The sequence below is a fragment of the Arachis hypogaea genome, chromosome 12 (assembly GCF_003086295.3).
Source record: "Arachis hypogaea cultivar Tifrunner chromosome 12, arahy.Tifrunner.gnm2.J5K5, whole genome shotgun sequence".
Classification (NCBI taxonomy): Eukaryota; Viridiplantae; Streptophyta; class Magnoliopsida; order Fabales; family Fabaceae; genus Arachis; species Arachis hypogaea.
Window position 1 is genome coordinate 101,353,659 of NC_092047.1, and position 18,905 is coordinate 101,372,563.

Genomic DNA, 18,905 nt, shown 5'->3' on the forward strand with positions numbered 1-18,905 from the left:
AAAATTAATCTCTTCACAATAATAGAAAAGCGCTAAATAAGCACGTGTCTATTGAGCCGCTAGTAATAGATAAATGATACTAAAGGGGTTAATAGTCAAATTCGTCCCTGAAAGATCACTCATTCTTTAAATTAGTCCTCAAATGATTTTTTTAGTCATATTAGTCCTTGAAAGATAAAACGTAAGTCAAATTGGTCCTTCCATTAGTTAGATGATGACGTGTCAGGTGAGTGACACCTAGCATGTCATGTGTCACTTGATATATAAAAAAGTTATTTATAATCAAAACAGTCCTTGAAAGTTCAGACGTAAGTCATTTTATTAGTCCTTATATAATTTTTTATTTTTTCTTCATAATATTAAATTTAAAATATTTTTTGATAGTACTAATTTTAATATTATTTTTAGATCTTAATAAACAAAATTCTCTTTACATCAAATAATAAAAATAATTAAATTATTATAAATTTGTTTTGTCATTTATATTTTAAAATTTTATATTTTCAAATTGTAATTTTTTTTATAGTAAAATTGTTTTATTTAACGAATTTATCAAATTATTGTTGATTATATATTTTAAAATTTAATATTTTAAATCTCACTAAATAATATAGTAGTTATTTTAAAATCTAAATTTTTTTAATTTTTAAAATTATAATTTTTGTTATTGTTTAATTTATATGGTAAAACTCAATAATTAAAAAATTAATTTGTTGAATCACTTCTTAAATCTTAATATTTTAATATAAAAAATTTATATAATAGAACTCAAATTATTGTTGAATCTTAATAACTAGTATATACTAAAAGTTTTAATATTTTGGATTTCACTAAATAAAAATAGTAGTTATTTTAAATATTTTAATCTTTTATTCAACAAATGATCCTACAAATCGATTTTTAAATTATTGAGTTCTATCATATAAATTAAACAATAATATAAATTATAATTTTAAAAATTTTAAAAAATTTAAATTTTAAAATAACTACTATATTATTTAGTGAGATTTAAAATATTAAATTTTTAAATATATAATCAACAATAATTTGATAAACTCATTTAAATAAAAAAATTTCACTATATAGAAAACTTACAATTTAAAAATGTAAAACTTTAAAATATAAATGACAAAATAATTTTATAGTAATTTAATTATTTTTATTATTTTATGTGAAGAGAATTTTGTTTATTAAGATCTAAAAATAATATTAAAATTAGTACTATCATAAAATATTTTAAATTTAATATTATGTAAAAATAAAAAAATATATATAAGGACTAATTTGATTAATTTTTAAAATTTTAGGAATGAAATTGACTTACGTTTGGACTTTTAGGACTATTTTGATTATAAATAACTTTTTTATATGTCAAATGACACGTGACGTACTAGGTGTCACTGACCTGATACGTCATCCAATCATCTGGTAACACGTGGCACTTAACATCGTCATCTAACTAACGGCAGGACTAATTTGAGTTACGTTTTATCTTTCAAGGACTAATATGACTAAAAAAATTATTTAAAGACTAATTTAAAGAATAAGTGATCTGTCAGGACGAATTTGACTATTAACCCGATACTAAAGATACAAAACGTGGAATCTAGAAAAGTGATATTAGAGGAAAGAATTGGCCAAAAGAAGATACCTGTTGTACTTGATGACGTAGACAAATTGGAGCAACTAAATGCTTTGGCTGCAAATCGTAAATGGTTCTGCCCAGGGAGTGTAATAATCATCACAACAAGAGATCAACGTCTTCTTAATTGGCTTGGAATTGACAAGGTATATAGGCTGGAAAAGTTGAGTGACAGAGAATCTGTTGAACTTTTTAGTTGGCATGCATTTAAGGAACCATTTCCTATTGAAGAATTTGTCGGGTTTACAAGTAAAGTGGTCTCCTATTGTGGGAGATTACCGCTAGCACTTGAGGTTCTTGGATCACATTTGTTTAAAAGGGGAATACAAGAGTGGATAAGTGTTTTGGAGAAACTCAAAAACATTCCCAATGAGCAAATACAAAAGAAGCTGAAAATAAGCTTTGATGGTTTAAACGATGACGAAGATAGGGAAATATTCCTTGATATAGCTTTTTTCTTTATCGGAATGGACAAAGACGAAGTAATTGATATATTGAATGGCTGTGGATATTCTACTGAAATTGGGATCAGTGTTCTCAGGGAACGATCTCTTGTAACAATTGACTCTTAAGAACAAACTTAGAATGCATTATTTGTTGCGAGATATGGGAAGAGAAATCATTCGTGAGAATCTACCTTTACCCGAAGAACGCAGTAGATTGTGGAATCCAGAAGAAGTGCTTGATGTCTTATCAAAAGACATGGTATGAATCTCATGGATTTTTATTTGATTTTTGAGTTGTATATTGTTTCTTGGATCCTAATAAGATATTGGGTTTCAAAAATCATTTAAACTCACTAGAGGCTACAAATAATTATCTAACCATGGCATTTTGTTTTTCTGTTTATTTTATTTTAAAGGGAACAAAAGCTATTCAGGGACTTGCTTTGAAGTTGTCAAGGATGAAACCAATTCATTTGAAGACCAATGCTTTTAGGAAGATGAAGAGACTAAGATTGCTTCAACTTGGTGGTGTACAACTTGATGGCGACTTTAAATACCTCTCAACCGATCTTCCATGGTTGTCCTGGCATGGATGTTCTTCAGAATATACAACTACAGGTTTTCATCAAGGAAATTTAGTTGCCATTCACCTCAAATATAGCAATCTCCAGCTAGTATGGAAGAAGAGGCAGGTCCGATTAATAAACAATTAGGCTAGGTGTATTTTAAAATCAGCCACCAAAATCAGCCACCAGTATAGTATAGAGCAGGTAGCTTCTTCATTTATTTATTTATTTTTTATTGAAATTTTTGCAGATGCTAATGAAGTTGGAAATTCTCAATCTGAGTCATTCTCAATATTTGATAGAGACTCCTGATTTTTCAAACATTCCTAATCTTAAAAAGTTAATACTCAAATATTGTTCAAGGCTATCTTTGGTTTCCCATACCATTGGAGATCTTAAAAAAATTCTTCTAGTCAATCTGAAAGGTTGCACAAACCTTCGTATACTTCCAAGAAGCATCTACAAGTTGAAATCTCTGAAAACTCTCATTCTTTCTGGATGTCCAGAAATTAACAAGTTGGAAGAGGATTTAGAACAGATGGAATCTTTGACAACTTTGATGGCCAATAAAACTGCTATAACACAAGTGCCAAATGCATTGATAAGATTGAAAAGCATTGTATATGTTTCTTTGTGTGGCTTTGAAGGATTGTCCCGTGAAGTGTTTCCTTCAATCATTTGGTCATGGACCCCCCCAACAAATAACCTCTCACCCCAAATGCAAACATATGCAAATGTTTCATGTCTTGTTTCTTTAACTATGCCAAATAATAGCTTCCATGGTACATCATCCATTATCGGAGAGCTCCCAAATAATCAGAGTGTCAGGTTAGAAAGCGGTTCACAAATATAAACAACCGGAGATTTTACCTTGGATGCCATAAATATAAAAAATTGTAAGGAACTGGAAGCACCACCTGTGATATCACATGTTTCAAATATGGATACCTCAGCCTTAGTTGATTGTCGCAGTCAAGATGACATGCCTAGATCAAAAGCTACCATCAGTTTCATTTTAATTCAAATGGGAACGAAATGTCCGGTCACAAAAATACTAAAAGAAAGCATTTCACAGGTTTGTGATATCTGTCTTACTTGAAGTGTCTGAATATTATGTATATTCAAATGTACAGGAAATCATCTCTTTATAGAGGAATTACAGAAATAAAAATAACTAAAAAATAGAAAAAAATACTAACCTAAAATAAAAAAATATTTCTAATCATAAAATCCCTAAAAATAAGCTAAACTAAAATCGGAAAGGATATTATAATTAATTCTATTTACAGAAAAGATTCATGAAATAAATTAGGAATCTGATTTTGATTTGATCTAGTCAACACTCCCCCTCAAGCTGGCTTGAAGATATCCTTCATTGACAGCTTGCTTATTATGCTATCAAAGATTTTCTTGGGTAATCCTTTAGTTAGAACATCTGCCAATTATTCCGTGGTCGGAACATATGGGATACAAATCTGTCCTCTCTCAATCTTTTCCTTTATAAAATGCTTGTCAACTTCAACATGTTTAGTTCTATCATGCAAAACTGGATTATGGGCAATAGAAATTGCAAATTTGTTGTCACGATACAACCTTATTGGTGGAGAAATGGGAACCTTTAGTTCTTGTAGGATTTTCTCTACCCATAGTGCTTCACATATTCCATGAGCCACTGCTCTAAACTCAGCTTGTGCACTACTTCATGCCACAACACTCTGCTTTTTACTCCTCCAATTAACCAGGTTTCCGCCAACAAAAGTACAATACCCAGATGTTGACCCTCTATCCATGACATTTCCAGCCCAATCCGCATCTGTATAAGCTTCTACTTGAAGATGTCCATGCTTTTTGTAGAGTAACCCTTTCCCAGGCGACCCCTTCAAGTACCTTAAAATTCTAAAGACAGCATCCAAGTGTTCTTGACCAGGTGAATGCATAAACTGGCTTACCATGCTCACAGCAACGGCTATATCCGGGCGTGTATGGGATAAATAGATTAGCCTCCCTACCAACCGCTGATATCTCTCTTTGTCTATCACATTTTCTGGTTCAGCTGGCTTCAATTTTAAGTTAGGCTCTATAGGTGTTTCAGCAGCTTTACCACCAAGTAATCCCATCTCTTTTAAAAGATCTAGGATGTACTTTCGTTGATTCATAAAAATGCCTTCCTTAGACCTTGCAAATTCAATTCCAAAGAAGTATTTTAATGAGTCAAGTTCTTCGATTTCAAATGCTTTGGCAAGCTTTTCCTTCAAGTCTTTTAGCTTCAAAGAATTATCACCTCTAAAAATAATGTCATCCACATATACAATTAAGATGGCAGTTTTATTAGCTGCAGAATGTTATAGAAAAGGGTATGGTCAACTTGGCTTTGAGTATAACTAAATCCCTTCACCACCATTCCAAGTCGTTCAAACCAAGCTCTTGGGGATTGTTTCAATCCATAGAGAGATTTCTTTAGTTTGCACACTTTGTTCCTCCCTAGTTCAACCTCAAATCTAGGTGGGAGTTTCATGAACACCTTTTCCTCTAACTCCCCATTCAGGAAAGCATTTTTTTATATCCAATTGATGTAAAAGCCAATTGTAATTCACAGCAAGAGATAAGAGAATTCGCACAGAGCTGAGTTTGGAAACTGGAGCAAAAGTCTCTCGATAATCTACTCCATAGGTTTGTGTATATCCCCTAACTACTAACCTAGCCTTATACCTCTCTATGCTTCCATCAGCATTGCACTTGATGGTAAAAATCCACCTGCAGCCAACCAATTTTGTATTCTGTGGCAGATCTACAATCTCTCAAGTTTCATTCTTCTTGAATGCATGCCACTCTTTCATCACTGCTAATTTCCAGTTGGGATCATCTAGTGCTTCCTCTATGTTCTTAGGCTCAAACAGATTTGTAATTTTAGAAGTAAAAGCTCGATATTTTTGAGAGAGATTTTGGTAAGAGACACAATTGGAAATAGGATGGTTGGTGCTGGTTTTGAGTACCTTTTTGGTGCATGTTTTGGTTTCTTTCCTAAGGGCTATGGGCAAGTTATTATTAGAAGTGACAATTTCAGATTTACCTGGAAGTTCCTGAAGTACTACAGTTGGGCCGTCTTCCGAATTTTCAGATTGGGTTGGTACAGAGATGATGGGCTGGTCTCTAATCTTTTTGGGATATTTTCGAACATAACACCGAAGCTCCTTTTCTGATTGTGGTATTTCTTTTTCTGTTTGGATTCTAACTAATTCTGGCACAATTTTAGAATTGGTTTCCACATCTTGTTTTGCAATTGTTTTAGAATTTACTTGATTAGTGAAAGTTGTATCCTTAATATGTAAGATAGGAGTGGGTAAAAGTTCATGCACAAAATTTTCTTCCCTTAGACTCTCCCCCTGAAGAGAATTTTTCTGAAAAAAGGTTTCATGTTCCAAAAAAGTAACATCCATGCTTACGTGAAATTTTTTGGTGTGTGGATTGAAACATTTATAACCCTTTTGACTTGGGAAATAGCCAATAAAAATACATTTTTCTGCCCTTGGATCAAGTTTACTTCGATATGAAGGTGTATGTAAAAATACAGTGCAACCAAATACTTTTAAAGGTAAGTCAGAATGCAATCTACATGCTGAAAAATTCTTTTAAAAGTATCCAACGGTGTGCAGTAATTTAACACACGTGTGGGCATTCGATTTATGAGATAGGCTGCTGTTAGGACAGCATCTCCCCATAAATACTTTGGAACATTACCCTCAAACATAATGGCACGTGCTACTTCAAGAAGATGTTTATTCTTCCTTTCAGTAATGCCATTTTGTTGGGGTGTATTGGGGCATGTAGATTGATGTTGAATACCCTTCTTTTGAAGAAATTCACCAAGATTTTTATTAAAGTATTCAGTGCTATTATCACTTCTTAATATTGAAATTTTTGTGTCAAATTGTGTTTCTACCATTGTTGAAAAATACTGAAAAATTTTTGAAACCTCTGATTTTTCATGCATGAGATAGATCCAACATAGTCGTGTGTGGTCATCGATAAAAGTTACAAACCATTTTTTTTCAAATTGAGTTGTTATTTTCGATGGACCCATACATCACTATGAATCAAGTGGAAAGGTTTAGATGCATGATAAGGTTGAGAGTAATAAGGAGCTCTATGACTTTTTGAACGAATACAACTTTCACATTTAAGCAAAGAAGAATCAATATTCTTAAACAAACTTGGAAATAAATATTTGAGATATGGAAAACTAGGGTGTCCTAGTCTATTGTGCCAGAGCATTATTTGGTCCTTTATAGGCATAGAACTTATACCACTAAATCCTTGAGCTATTTTATCCTTCGAAATATCCTTAAAATGATAAAGTCCATCCATCATCTTAGCACTGCTAATCATCTTTCCCGAGGTCCGGTCCTGAAAAATACCATGAGTGTCAAAGAATGTCACAGCATAATTGGAATCCTTGCAGATTTTACTAATAGAGAGAAGATTACAAGAAAGCTTTGGTACATGTAGGACATTTCTTAGGTCAATATTTTTGGACAGTTTAAATGTACCTTTTCCAGCAATAGATGAAAAACTACCATCAGCAACTCTAATTTTCTCATTTTCAAAGCAAGGAGAAAAAGTTTTAAATAAAGGAGAGAGGCTGGTCATATGGTCAGATGCACCTGAATCAACAATCCATGGTGCATTCAAGTTTGAGGTGCAGTTAAGGGACATAGGAATACTAAAATTACCTGTTTGAGCCAAAGAACCACCAGGAGTACTAGACACAGAACTGGAATTTAACAGCCTTATGAGCTGCTCAACCTGTTCCTTACTCAATGATTTTTCAGCCTCATGAGCAGTTGGGATAGAGTGTATTTTGGGATCAGGTTTGCTGCCTTTAAGATGTGCTAGTTTTCCATGAATTTTTCCATCAAGTTTCTTGCGTGTGACGGGGTTTATTGCAGTGGTCACACCAAAGATTGGAAGGGTGCTTCTGATTTGATGAACTTTTAAGTGCAGCAGGTGTCACTAAGAGTGCATTTGACTCCAAAGAAGTCTGTTCAGCCTTGCCTTTCCCTATCATCATAGCTCTACGAGTTTCCTCTCTTCTAACTTCAACAAATACTTCTCCAATTGAGCCTTTCCCTATCATCACAGCTCTACGAGTTTCCTCTTTTCTAACTTCAGCAAATACTTCTCCAATTGAGGGTAGGATTGCTCTTCCAATAATTCTGCCACGAACTTCATCTAGCTCCACGTTGAGGCCTGCAAGAAATTGGAAAATCCTCCCTTCTTCCACCATTTGTTGGTGGTGTTTGGCATCAACGGCTGAATTCCACTTGTAGTTATTGAAGTGGTCAAGATCCTGCCACACCCACTTTAATGTGTGGAAATATTTGGTGACATTGTCACTCCCTTGTTGAATTTCTCTAGCTTTTAGAGTAAGTTCATAAATCTGGGATTTATTCCCAAGATCAGAGTACATCTCCTTGACACTATCCCACAATTCTTTGGCAGTGGTATAGTACATGTAGTTACTACGGATATCCTCCTCCATTGAGTTCACCAGCCATGTCATCACCATAGAATTTTCGGTATCCCACACATTATATTGTGGGTCAGTGATGTTAGGCTGGTTTCGCTCACCGGTGAGATATCCAATCTTCCCTCTTCCACGGATATACATCTGAACTGATTGAGACCACCTAAGGTAGTTTGACCCATTGAGTTGAAATGTGGTGATCTGAACTGAATGGGAGTCACCACTAACTAGTACCCGTTGCTCAGATTTTAAATATGATGGAATAGGAGTGGTGTTCTATTTACAGAAAAGATTCATAAAATAAATTAGGAATCTGATTTTGATTTGATATAGTCAACAGTCTTCAAACTATCAAATTTTATTTTCTTCTAATTTATTTCGTTTACTATATATATAGATAGATTCTTTCTATTTTTAAAAAGAATTTTAGCAAAAGTAGTATTACAAGATATTTATAAGGCATTTCTCAACTCTTAAACTAACTCTTGGAATCAGGTTAGTAAAACTGGAATTAATCTAGAGAGTATTTAGAAAGAGAGAAAACAAGAGCAAACAAAAGACTTAGGCACAAATATTATTTGCAGAAAACTAACCAATGAATTGTTTATATAATCAACTGCAAAGAGAAATTAACACTTAACTTTGCAAATCATTAAAATATACTCTGCCATATCTTATACACTTATTACTTGAACAACTGAAATTTGTATTCTTAACCAAGCATATGTTATTGTGAATCATTAATCATACAGAAACTGGCTGCCAGTACCAGTGATGTGGGAGAATGTTTGCTCCCTGGTGACAACAATACTGATTGGTTAAGTTTCAATGGTGAAGGTCCTTCTGTGATTTTCGAAGTCCCTAAAGTGAAAGGGCATAATTTGAAGGCAGTGACATTGTGCATTGTTTATTCCTCCCCAGATATCATGACATATGAAGGCCTAATTCTTAAAAATCTGTCGATCATTAATCACACAAAGATCACTCCTTATCTATATGAGGGAGACACCTTGCTTTCACTTAGAGATGAAGATTGGCAGAGTGTTATATCAAATCTTGAAGCTGGTGACAAAGTTCAGGTGGTTGTTGTTTTGGGGGATGGAATCATTGCGAAGAACACTGCAGTTTACCTCATTCATGATGAGTTGATCGACCAAAACATTGATGAATGCCAAGAAGATGTCATTGTGAATAGCATGGTTGTTGGTAAGAAAGAAGATGCTTCTAATGTTGATGATATGAGAGATAAGAGTTTCAGTGTCCCTGCTGTTGATGCTACACCTGCAATCAGTAATAAGATTCCTGTTTCCGGCACAGATAAAAAAGTAAGTGTCATGGATGTAAGTTTGTTACGTTCTATTTTATGATATAAGCATAATTGTTATCATTTTGGTTGTTGTAGTTCAAGTTGTTGGACAAATTGAATTGCTTCAACTGCAACAGAGCAAAATTGTAACAAGTTAAGATCTAATTTTCAAGGTATGATGGCCTTCCTATGCTGCTTTACTTCCCAGTTAGGCAAGCCCCTAGCCGAGCCTGGGTTCTCCTTGCCTCATAGCCCTGCTGCGCATACAGCACGGTTCTTGTATCATGGATTTTCGCTACGAATCTAACAACAAGTAAATAAACAAGCTGTAGTTTAAAATGAGAACGATAATGATGATTTCAGGTATCTTATCACCTTCTCTATCCAGATGGAGCTCGTTACTTGTGTCTTGGCCTTCATGAATCTAATTCAGAAAAGACTTAATGTGGGTTGTGCTTATTTGACTATTTGATGATCATACTCTCTGGAATTTTCGTTTTCCAAGCGAGTTCAAATTTTTCTGAAAATAAGATATGAGCATTAGTTTTACACAGAATCAGCAGACGAAATGAACAAAATAAGTACAAAAACATAGAGAAAGTAAAAGAGGAGAGAACTAATGTGTAATTGAATATGAAGTTTCAACAATTACATACTTCTTTATAGCATAGGCGAGTGTGAGCATACTATATAAGGTGGCAAAATGAATAAATGTACTTTTACATTTTTAATGACAGCAGAAAAGACTTTCTACAAGTTGATAATTTCAGCAGCAGTTAATTTGAAGTTCAAAATAGTAGCAGCACTCCCAAGATAAACTTAAAGGTAGTAGTAACATAAAATATAGGAGTCAAATAAAAATGCAAATATAACCAGGTCCTTAAAGTGCAATTTTGCTTTAAAAACTCTATCAAATTTAGCCTGCAACATAACATGGACGAAATAAATTGTATACTTTAAAATAATGTTCATAGATACTTAGACAATTAGCACTTACATTGTTATCTCCACCATGAACAGTGAAATTTGCATATGCTACCATATCATCAGCACAAACAATACCTTCAGCTTGTTGATCTGCATATACGAGATAAACCACTGTCTTCTTCACTGTGAATCCTAACCCCGCAACAACAACAATCTGCACTTTGTCACCGGCTTCAAGGATTGATGTTACCTTCTGCCACTCCTCATCTTTAAGTGAAGCCAGTGTATCTCCATCATAGACATAAGGGGTGGTTTTTGTGTGATTTATGATAAACAGATTTTTGAAAATATGGGCTTCTGACGGTACATTGTTTGGGGAAGAAGAATAGACTATACACAACAACACTGTCTTTAACTTACGCCCATTCACTTGAGGGAAATGGAAAGTTACAGAAGAATCTTCGCTACTGTATGCTAACCAATCAGGATTCTTGTTGCCAGGAAGCAAACAATCTCGAGGTACTCTGGCACTAAATTTCTGCACAATAAAAAAAACATACTTTAGAATTGGAATGTAAATATAAGGTGTAAATCTCATACAGTTAAAGTTTGAATCAAGTGAATAGGTTGACAATAGAGACAAACCTGAAAAATATTCTCTCTAAGTACCTCTGTGACAGCACAACTCATTCCCATTTGGATTAAAATTAAATTCAAGGAAATTTCAGCTTCAATAATGTCATGTTTGCTGCAACAACCAGCTAATAATAAGGTACTCCTTTTTGAGACATTTGATGCACTTGATGTTACTATCATTTCATTGCAGTTTGTGACCTTAAAAGTATCAGAAGCTACATCTGCTATTTGAAGTTGTGAGCCACACTCCAGCCCAACATTCTGAACCAGTGGAAGCCCTCTGATGATGGATGATAGGCCTTGAGAATTTCTATTTGGAACTATTAAGGAAACAATATTTGACAAGTCCAAAAATGTTTGCACTTGGGGTGAGAAATTATTTGTTGGAGAGGTCCATGACCAAATGATTGAAGGAAACACATTGCGCGATAATCCTTCAAAGTCGCACAAAGAAATATACACAATGCTCTTTAATCTTAGTAGTGCATGAGGCACTTGTGTTATGGCAGTTTTATCTGCCATCAAAGTTGCCAATGATTCCATCTGTTCTATGTCCTCCTCTAGCTTATCAATCAATGAACATCCTGAAAGAATGAGAGTTTTGAGAGATTTCAACTTGTAGATGCTTCTTGGAAGTACACGAAGCCCTGAACACCCTTTCAAATTGATTAGAAAAACTTGCTTGAGATGTTCAATGCTATGAGAAACCGAAGTCAACTTTGGGCAATATTTGAGTATTAACTTTTCAAGATTGGGCATATTTGAAAAGTCAGGAGTTTGTGTCAAGTGTTGAGAATGACTAAGATTGAGAATTTTTAGATTCTTCATCATCTGCAAGAATTTTAAGGAGATGAATTCAAGAACTAAAAAAAACTAGATTTGAATATATGAAACTTCACTTGAATTGTTTTTAGAAATTTGTTAATAGGTATATACTTTTTTTATAAGAATTTCATTAATATGAGAAAACAGAAATACAGAAAAGGTGGGGGAATAGGGTTCCCATATGAAAAAAAACAAAACACAAAACAAAACACAAAACAAACACCTATAAAAATGCAAAGCTCTCCAATCTTTCAACATGTCTAAAAAGATTATGAGCTTTGTTTTTCTCACTTGTTCTTGAAGTTTTCTTTGTTTGAGGTTTGCTATGTGACTATGTCCAACTACAAAAGTAAATAAAACTCAGAATTTATACCTGACCCTTCTTCCATACTAGGTCGAGTTTGCTATATTTGAAGTCAATGGCAACTAAATTTCCTTGATAAAAGTTTGCAGTTGTATATTCTGAAGGACATTCATGCCAGCACAACCATCGAAGATCTGTTGAAAGGTATTTAAAGTCTCCAACAAGTTGCACATTCGCAAACTGAAGCAATCTTAGTCTCTTCATCTCCTTAAATGCTTCTGTCTTTAAGTGGGTTGGATTCAGTGACTTTGACAGGTTCAAAGCAAGTCCCTCAATAGCTTTTGTTCCCTATAAATTATAGAAACCAAAAAGTAAAATTGGATTAATGGTAGCTAAAAGAGCACTAAAAATTTGAAAAAAAAAATCAAATAACTAAAACTCCAATCAGGTGGAATGATAAAAATTCAAGAGAACAGAATATAATTGAAGTTCCACTCCCTTGTTTGAAAATATAATTGAAAAGGATGAAACAAAAGTTTTCACAATATATCATTGTTGTTATATGAATTTGAAAACATACTTGAAATTCTTACCATGTCTTTTGATAATACATTAAGCACCTCAACTGGATTCCGCAACCTACTACGTTCCTCAGGTTTCATCGGCAAACTCTCGCGAATAACTTCTCTTCCCATGTCTCGCAGCAAACCATGCATGCCAAGTTTTCCCTTGGTGTCCACAGTAATAAGGCATCGTTCCATAAGAACATTCGTTCCAATTTCAGCTGAATGCCCGCAGCCATTTAATATATCAATCACATCATTTTTGTCCATTCCAATAAAGAAAAATGCTACATCAAGAAATATTTCTCTATCCCTATCATCACTTAGACCATCAAAACTTATTTTAAGCTTCTTCTGTACATCATTGTTTGGAATAGTTTTGAGTTTATTCAAAACACTCCTCCATTCATATACTTTCCTATTAAACAGATGTGACCCAATTACCTCAAGAGCCAGTGGCAATCTCTCACAATATGAAACAACTTCATTAGCAAGTGAAGCAAACTCTTCTTTTGGACACGGTTCTTTGAATGCATGCCAGCTAAAAAGTTCAATGGATTCTTTGTCATTTAACTCTTTCATACTATATAACTTGTCAATTCTAAGACAACGTAGAAGATGCTCGTCTCTTGTTGTGATGATTATTATGCTACCGGGACAGAACCATTCACGGCTTGCAGCTAAAGAATTTAGCTGCTCCAATTTGTCCACATCATCAAGTACAAGAAGAATCTTTTTCTGGCCAAGTCTTTTTTCCAATATTGACTTTCCAGATTCAATGTTTTCTACCTTTATTTTCGTTGTCCTAAAAATAGAAGAAAGAAGTTGCTGTTGTAAATAAAGAATTCCATTATCTTGATCCCAAACTTCTCTTATATTTAGGAGGAAGCACCGACCTTCAAACTCGCGGAAAAGTTTATTATAAATCGCTTTGCTAATGGTTGTTTTACCACTCCCTCCCATGCCCCATATACCAAGTAGTAGAGGATTTTCTTGCTGCTGGTCTTTTAACATTTCAATCACCTCTTCAACACGAGATTCAACTCCTACCGGATGATTTGCAACAAACAGTTCCTTCATGTCCAGCATATGAGTAATATGTTCAACAATGTTCTTAATATCCTCACTTTCATTCCTGCACCATAGGTACTAGAGATTATACAGACAGTAGGAGAAGATTTACAACTTTCTCAAGTTGTTTTAGTTTCATTGTAAGTATAATGTTGCTTAAAGTAAATAAAGACATGCAAGTTGGACAAAATTAAGTTGAATTATATCAATAAGAATTTCATAGGCATTTATATTGGAAGAAGTTAAAGAAAAAGAATTTTAGTATGCAATTCCAAAATTTAGAATTTATACAAACTTGCTAAAAAAAACTTTACATATTTAAACACCTGTTGAATAGAGATTTCTCCAAAATGTGAAGGATATTAATTAATTTACCTGGATTTTCGGATGACAAACCCCGCAATACACCCGACTTCACGGAGTGCTTTCCTCCAACTCTGCTCCTTGCCTTTTATTTTATCCGGATATCTTTTCATAAGGTTATCAAAAGCTTGTCCAAACTTACCAGTTTGATTTCGCACTTCTGAGGGATCTATATGGTAGAATACTGGCAGCACCTTTTGAGTTTTGTTTCTACAACATATCATGATGTCTTCCAACTCTTGCAAACACCATCTTGAAAATGCATAATTTGGTGACAAAATAATGATAGAAGTTTTAGACTCTCCAATTGCTTTCAGAAGCGAGATTGAGAGATTTTCCCCTCTTGCTAGCCCGTCTTCATCCTTGAAAACATAGATACCAGCATTTTCAAGAGATGCATAAAGATGTGAGATGAACTTTGAGCGAGTTTCTTTGCCTCGAAAGCTCAAGAATACATCATATGGCCTTTGCTGCATAAGTTTTTAAATGTGAAAATAAAACACACCGAACTAACTTTTAGACAAGTATTAAATCTATGCAGCATACACTATAAACTGAATTAAAAGTTTTTTATTCCATAGTAGCATACATTCACCTTAATTAAAAGTTTTTTAACAATTTATTATATTAAAAAATTTATTTTATTTATTAATGAATTTATTTTGGTAAAACGGGGGGCTGATTCGTGGCTGATTTTCAGTACGCACATTACATAATTATTAAAAATAGGGTGGAGAGGAGTGACAAATTTCAGGATTAAGGGAGTTGCAATTTTTTTTCTTTCTTTGTTATGTTCCAAAATGAGTTTCAAAAACAAATGGCAACTATAAATCAATTTATGTGCTCATAAACCATAACATCCTACAAACCTGAGGCTCAATCAATGATTCCTTCATATACATTTCTCTTCCGATGTCTTGTAGCAAACGATTCATGCAAAGCTTGTCCTCGTCAAACCACACAAGACTATGCTCTTCAAGTCCTTTAATTTCTCTTGGTGCGGCATTACGTCCAGCTTCTTGTAATATCTGACTTATATCATTTCGATTCATTCCAATAAAGATATGTCTCAAATAAGCTAGTTCAAGAAATATTTTCTTTTCTTCATATCCAACAGAATCTATGTTTTCTTTTAAAACCTGCCATACATCTAGAGAGGGGAATCTTTTGAAGCTGTCCAACACATTCTCCCACTCTTCTATACTTTTTTCAGATACAGCAGAGCCAACACCCACAAGAGCCAGTGGCAGTCCATCAGAATATTCAATTGCATAATTAATAAGACCAGAAAAACTTCTTTCAGGAGTGGCTTTGTTGAATGCGCTCCGACTAAAAAGCTCAACACATTCGTTGTAGTCCATTTCTTTCACTCTATATATGATTAACTCCAATCTCATGAAGTCGATCATGTTTAGTCCTTGTCGTGAAGATTATTATACTCCCTGGACCAAAGCATTCACGAGTTACTGGCAAAACCTCCAGTTCTCTTTCACTTCTCACATTATCAAGTATAAGAAGTACCTTTAAGCAACGAATTCCTTCCCACCATATATTTCTTGTTGAGTCAAAGTTTTGCGCTTTTGTTTTAACTTGGTCTTTCAAAAACAAAAGAAGCCTCTTTTCTATAAATTTGGAAGCCACCCATATTGGATAATCCCCCTTCCTATCCTGGATGCCTGCGACAAATTTTCTCACCTCGAAATTGTGGCTAATTTGGTTGTAGAGGGCTTTGGCAATTGTAGTTTTACCTATTCCCGCCATTCCCCATATTGCTATTATGAGGACACCATCTGCTTTCTGATTGTTTAAGAGTTGAATCAAATCTTGCACACGAGAGTCTACTCCCACCGGATGCTTTGCAATGAATAATTTCGTTGAATCCATCAAGGATGTAACATGTCCAACTATATGGCTCATAACTTCTCTCTTATTCCTGAAAAAAATATAAATATAAAGCATAATCATTAACCAATAATACAAATGATTGGGGATATTAGTTAAGTTAGAAAGTTTGTTAGAAATATTGATAGCTGTCACTATGATGTTAGGTAGTTATGGCATTGTTAAGTTAGTTAGCAGCACCCTAATCCCTCTATAAATACTAAGTACCCAACTTGTATCAATCACTTTTCATCAATCGTCATCATCAACAATGGATGAAAAATGTTAGGTAACATTTTTTATCAATATTAGCCAATACTTTGGGCCAACACTTTATTTTTAATTTGAGAAGTGCTATGGGACCAGCAAATTTTGTGATTTGTAACCATCAATTAACTATCATTGGTGTTTTTAATGGGGTGAGATTTCATCTCATGTTGTGGGATTATTCATTTTTCTTTTGATAGTTAAGTGCTGCCAGATTTTAATAAAAGTATTGGCTCCCTAGATTTTCTCTTTTAATTTTTTATACAATTAGAATTTAGGGTTTAGAATTTAATCTAGAATTAGTCAAATGTTAACAAAAAAATAATAATAAATTTTGTTAGTCACGTGCTATTGCTGGTTTTACTCGTTCTCTCTATCTTTATTTTCTCTCCCAACTCTCTTAAAACCCTCTCAATCTCTGGTACCTTCACAAACATTGTTCAATATGCACATTTATCAGAGAAACAGGATAAGAATTGAATGAGAAAATCACGTTCCACTCTAGTCTCCAACAAGCCAAAGATACTCAAAAGGTCATGGCTCATCAAGAATAAAGATCAAAGCATTAAAAAACATGGGAGAATTTAATTACCAGATATCTGGAAGAAACCTGGGTAAAATGGAAGCAGCTTGTCGAAGGGCGGTCTCATAACTCAGCATCCTGTTTTCATCCCTTGAGATACCTTGCAGAGTTAGCGACAAAATCTGCCCAAAATAACCGCTCCGATTGCATACTTGGGAGGGATCTAAGCAATAGAACACGGGCACAACCTTCTGATCTTTCCTCCGATGACACTCCATTATGTCCACGAGTTCTTGCAAGAATAAGGTTGATTCAGCATAAGCTATTGTGAAAACTATGATAGAAACTCTGCATCGTTCGATTGCGTCAGATATATTAGTCTTGGGCTCGGTGCGGTCTGCTAAAACATGCAGTCCAACACTTTTGAGTGCATCATAGAGACCTGAAATAAAAGGATGAAGGAACTGCAAACCGGAACTAATGTACGCATCATATATGAATTGGGGTTCCTGGTTTTGGGAAGACATAGCAGCGACTGGTTAAAAGTGATGCTCTGACTCAAATCATATACAAGCTGAGGCTTAGGAGGCTTATGGAGGAGGCTGGAAGATCATTTGTCAGTTCGTAGGAAGTTAGAGAAGAAGTAAACAGACTTGATACCTTCTTTGTAAAGCAAATCAAGTCAACGATAGTGTTCACTACTCTCTATGACACTGGAGTGCCTCTTTTTCGGTGAAAAAAAAAATTTAAATAGCGTAGTGTTTAATTTAAGGGTAGTGCTAGCAAGTTATTGGCCTAAACATACTTTCTAAATCTCCATTGTACATATTATAGGCTTAGGTCATTGGCTCTAAGGATTTTAATTATACTTTCTTTTTAAGGATTTTAATTATTTATTATTCTCTTTTATATTTATTTTGATCCCATTCATAAAATTAAAGATAAGATATCATAATTTATTCTCTTAAATATTAGAAAAATGAAAAAAATTTATTTTCTCCATAACACGGTTGGGACTTAGAAATGCGATGATTATGGACGCCTTATATATGTATACATTATTTATTATTATTATTTCAAAAAATATTAAAGTCATTAGAATTTATTATTTTTAGTTATTATTTAATTATTAATTTAAATTTTTTAATCTAATAATTCAATAATATATTCTATTTAATAAATAAATTTATTATTTTTGACTATCAGCTAACTAATAATATAAATTCTGATATTAATAGGAGGTTTTGTCAGTAATTTGCGAATACTTTTATTTTTATTTAATATTTTTTTTTTGTTTTCTATAATATTTTTTAATTCTGTAGAATGAAGAGTGAAGACTAATTTATTACGGATCTAAGTTCTATTTAAAGATTTATTATAAACTAATGAATTATTATATATATATAAAATAAAATTTAAATTTCTGATACTTCTTTAAAAAAACAAATGAACTGACCAATTAATCGATTTAAATTAATTTTTTATTTAATATTTATAATACAAAAATTGATATAAAGTTATATTTTATGATAAGTAGATCATAAATAATATATATTAAATAAAAATTTTTAGTAAAAATATTTTAATTTTAAATTTTAAATTATAAATTATAAATTTTTAAATAAAAAGTTTGATAATTAAAAAATTAATTAACATTAATTAATTAAAAATTCAATTTCTATATTTATGTGATAAAGCACTGAATCAGTTCACCCAACTTTTTATGTGTCTCGGTCGTGCAAGAAAGTCATTTGTGGTAACTGATACGATTTAAATTAAATTCCTCAATTTACATATATATAGTCTAATCACTAATAAATGGAAAGGGAATTTTTTTCCGGATGAAGTAGTCGTGATTCGTTAATGGATGTTTTCTATTTTTTTTAATTATTTAGTTAAATATGATCTCTTATTATATATTTTTTTAAATAAATTTACAAAAAATATTAAATAATAAAAAATATATTTTATTATACAATAAAAAAAATTGAGAGAATTTAATCTCTTAAAAAAATAATCCACTACTTTTAGTTTATAATGACATTTATTATTTTTAATGGT

At 33.1% G+C, this 18,905-nt stretch overlaps 2 protein-coding genes across 8 annotated transcripts; both read right to left on the reverse strand.

The window, feature by feature from the left end:
- Window positions 1–8,755: 8,755 nt before the first annotated feature.
- LOC112727920 (disease resistance protein RPV1) lies at window positions 8,756–17,613 on the reverse strand. 7 transcript variants are annotated; one of them, XR_011868797.1, is made up of 9 exons: window positions 16,914–17,578; window positions 15,043–16,106; window positions 14,186–14,643; window positions 12,770–13,874; window positions 12,246–12,524; window positions 11,057–11,878; window positions 10,482–10,949; window positions 9,860–10,004; window positions 8,756–9,480 (listed from the first exon to the last, which is right to left on the reverse strand). XR_011868797.1 is itself a non-coding variant. In XM_025777867.3 (8 exons), the coding sequence occupies exons 2-8, from the start codon at window positions 15,580–15,582 to the stop codon at window positions 9,960–9,962; spliced, it is 3,717 nt and encodes a 1,238-aa protein (XP_025633652.3). In that variant the 5' UTR covers window positions 15,583–16,106; window positions 16,914–17,613; the 3' UTR covers window positions 8,756–9,959. The 7 variants fall into 7 exon arrangements, 2 of the variants coding, with proteins under 2 accessions (XP_025633652.3, XP_072065678.1); XR_011868796.1 differs by having other exon boundaries at window positions 8,756–9,738; XR_011868795.1 differs by having other exon boundaries at window positions 8,756–9,741.
- On the reverse strand, window positions 15,697–17,371 carry LOC140176822 (disease resistance protein RLM3-like). The gene is made up of 3 exons (XM_072208375.1): window positions 16,914–17,371; window positions 15,869–16,106; window positions 15,697–15,768 (listed from the first exon to the last, which is right to left on the reverse strand). Exons 1-3 carry the CDS (start codon window positions 17,369–17,371, stop codon window positions 15,697–15,699), a joined length of 768 nt encoding a protein of 255 aa, XP_072064476.1.
- Window positions 17,614–18,905: the final 1,292 nt, after the last annotated feature.

Bases quoted from the DNA above. Each gene is read 5' to 3' on its own strand.
- LOC112727920 (XM_025777867.3), bottom strand. From the start codon at position 15,582: ATGATCGACTTCATGAGATTGGAGTTAATCATATATAGAGTGAAAGAA. The intron at 12,525-12,769 runs GTAAGAATTTCA...TATAATTTATAG, and splicing joins ATGTATTATCAAAAGACATG to GGAACAAAAGCTATTGAGGG. The intron at 10,005-10,481 runs GTAAGTGCTAAT...TCTTATTTTCAG, and splicing joins TTCATGGTGGAGATAACAAT to AAAAATTTGAACTCGCTTGG.
- LOC140176822 (XM_072208375.1), bottom strand. From the start codon at position 17,371: ATGTCTTCCCAAAACCAGGAACCCCAATTCATATATGATGCGTACATT. The intron at 16,107-16,913 runs GTAATTAAATTC...TATTTTTTTCAG, and splicing joins AGGTTTCTTCCAGATATCTG to GAATAAGAGAGAAGTTATGA. The intron at 15,769-15,868 runs GTGAGAAAATTT...TGTTTTTGAAAG, and splicing joins AAATTAGCCACAATTTCGAG to ACCAAGTTAAAACAAAAGCG.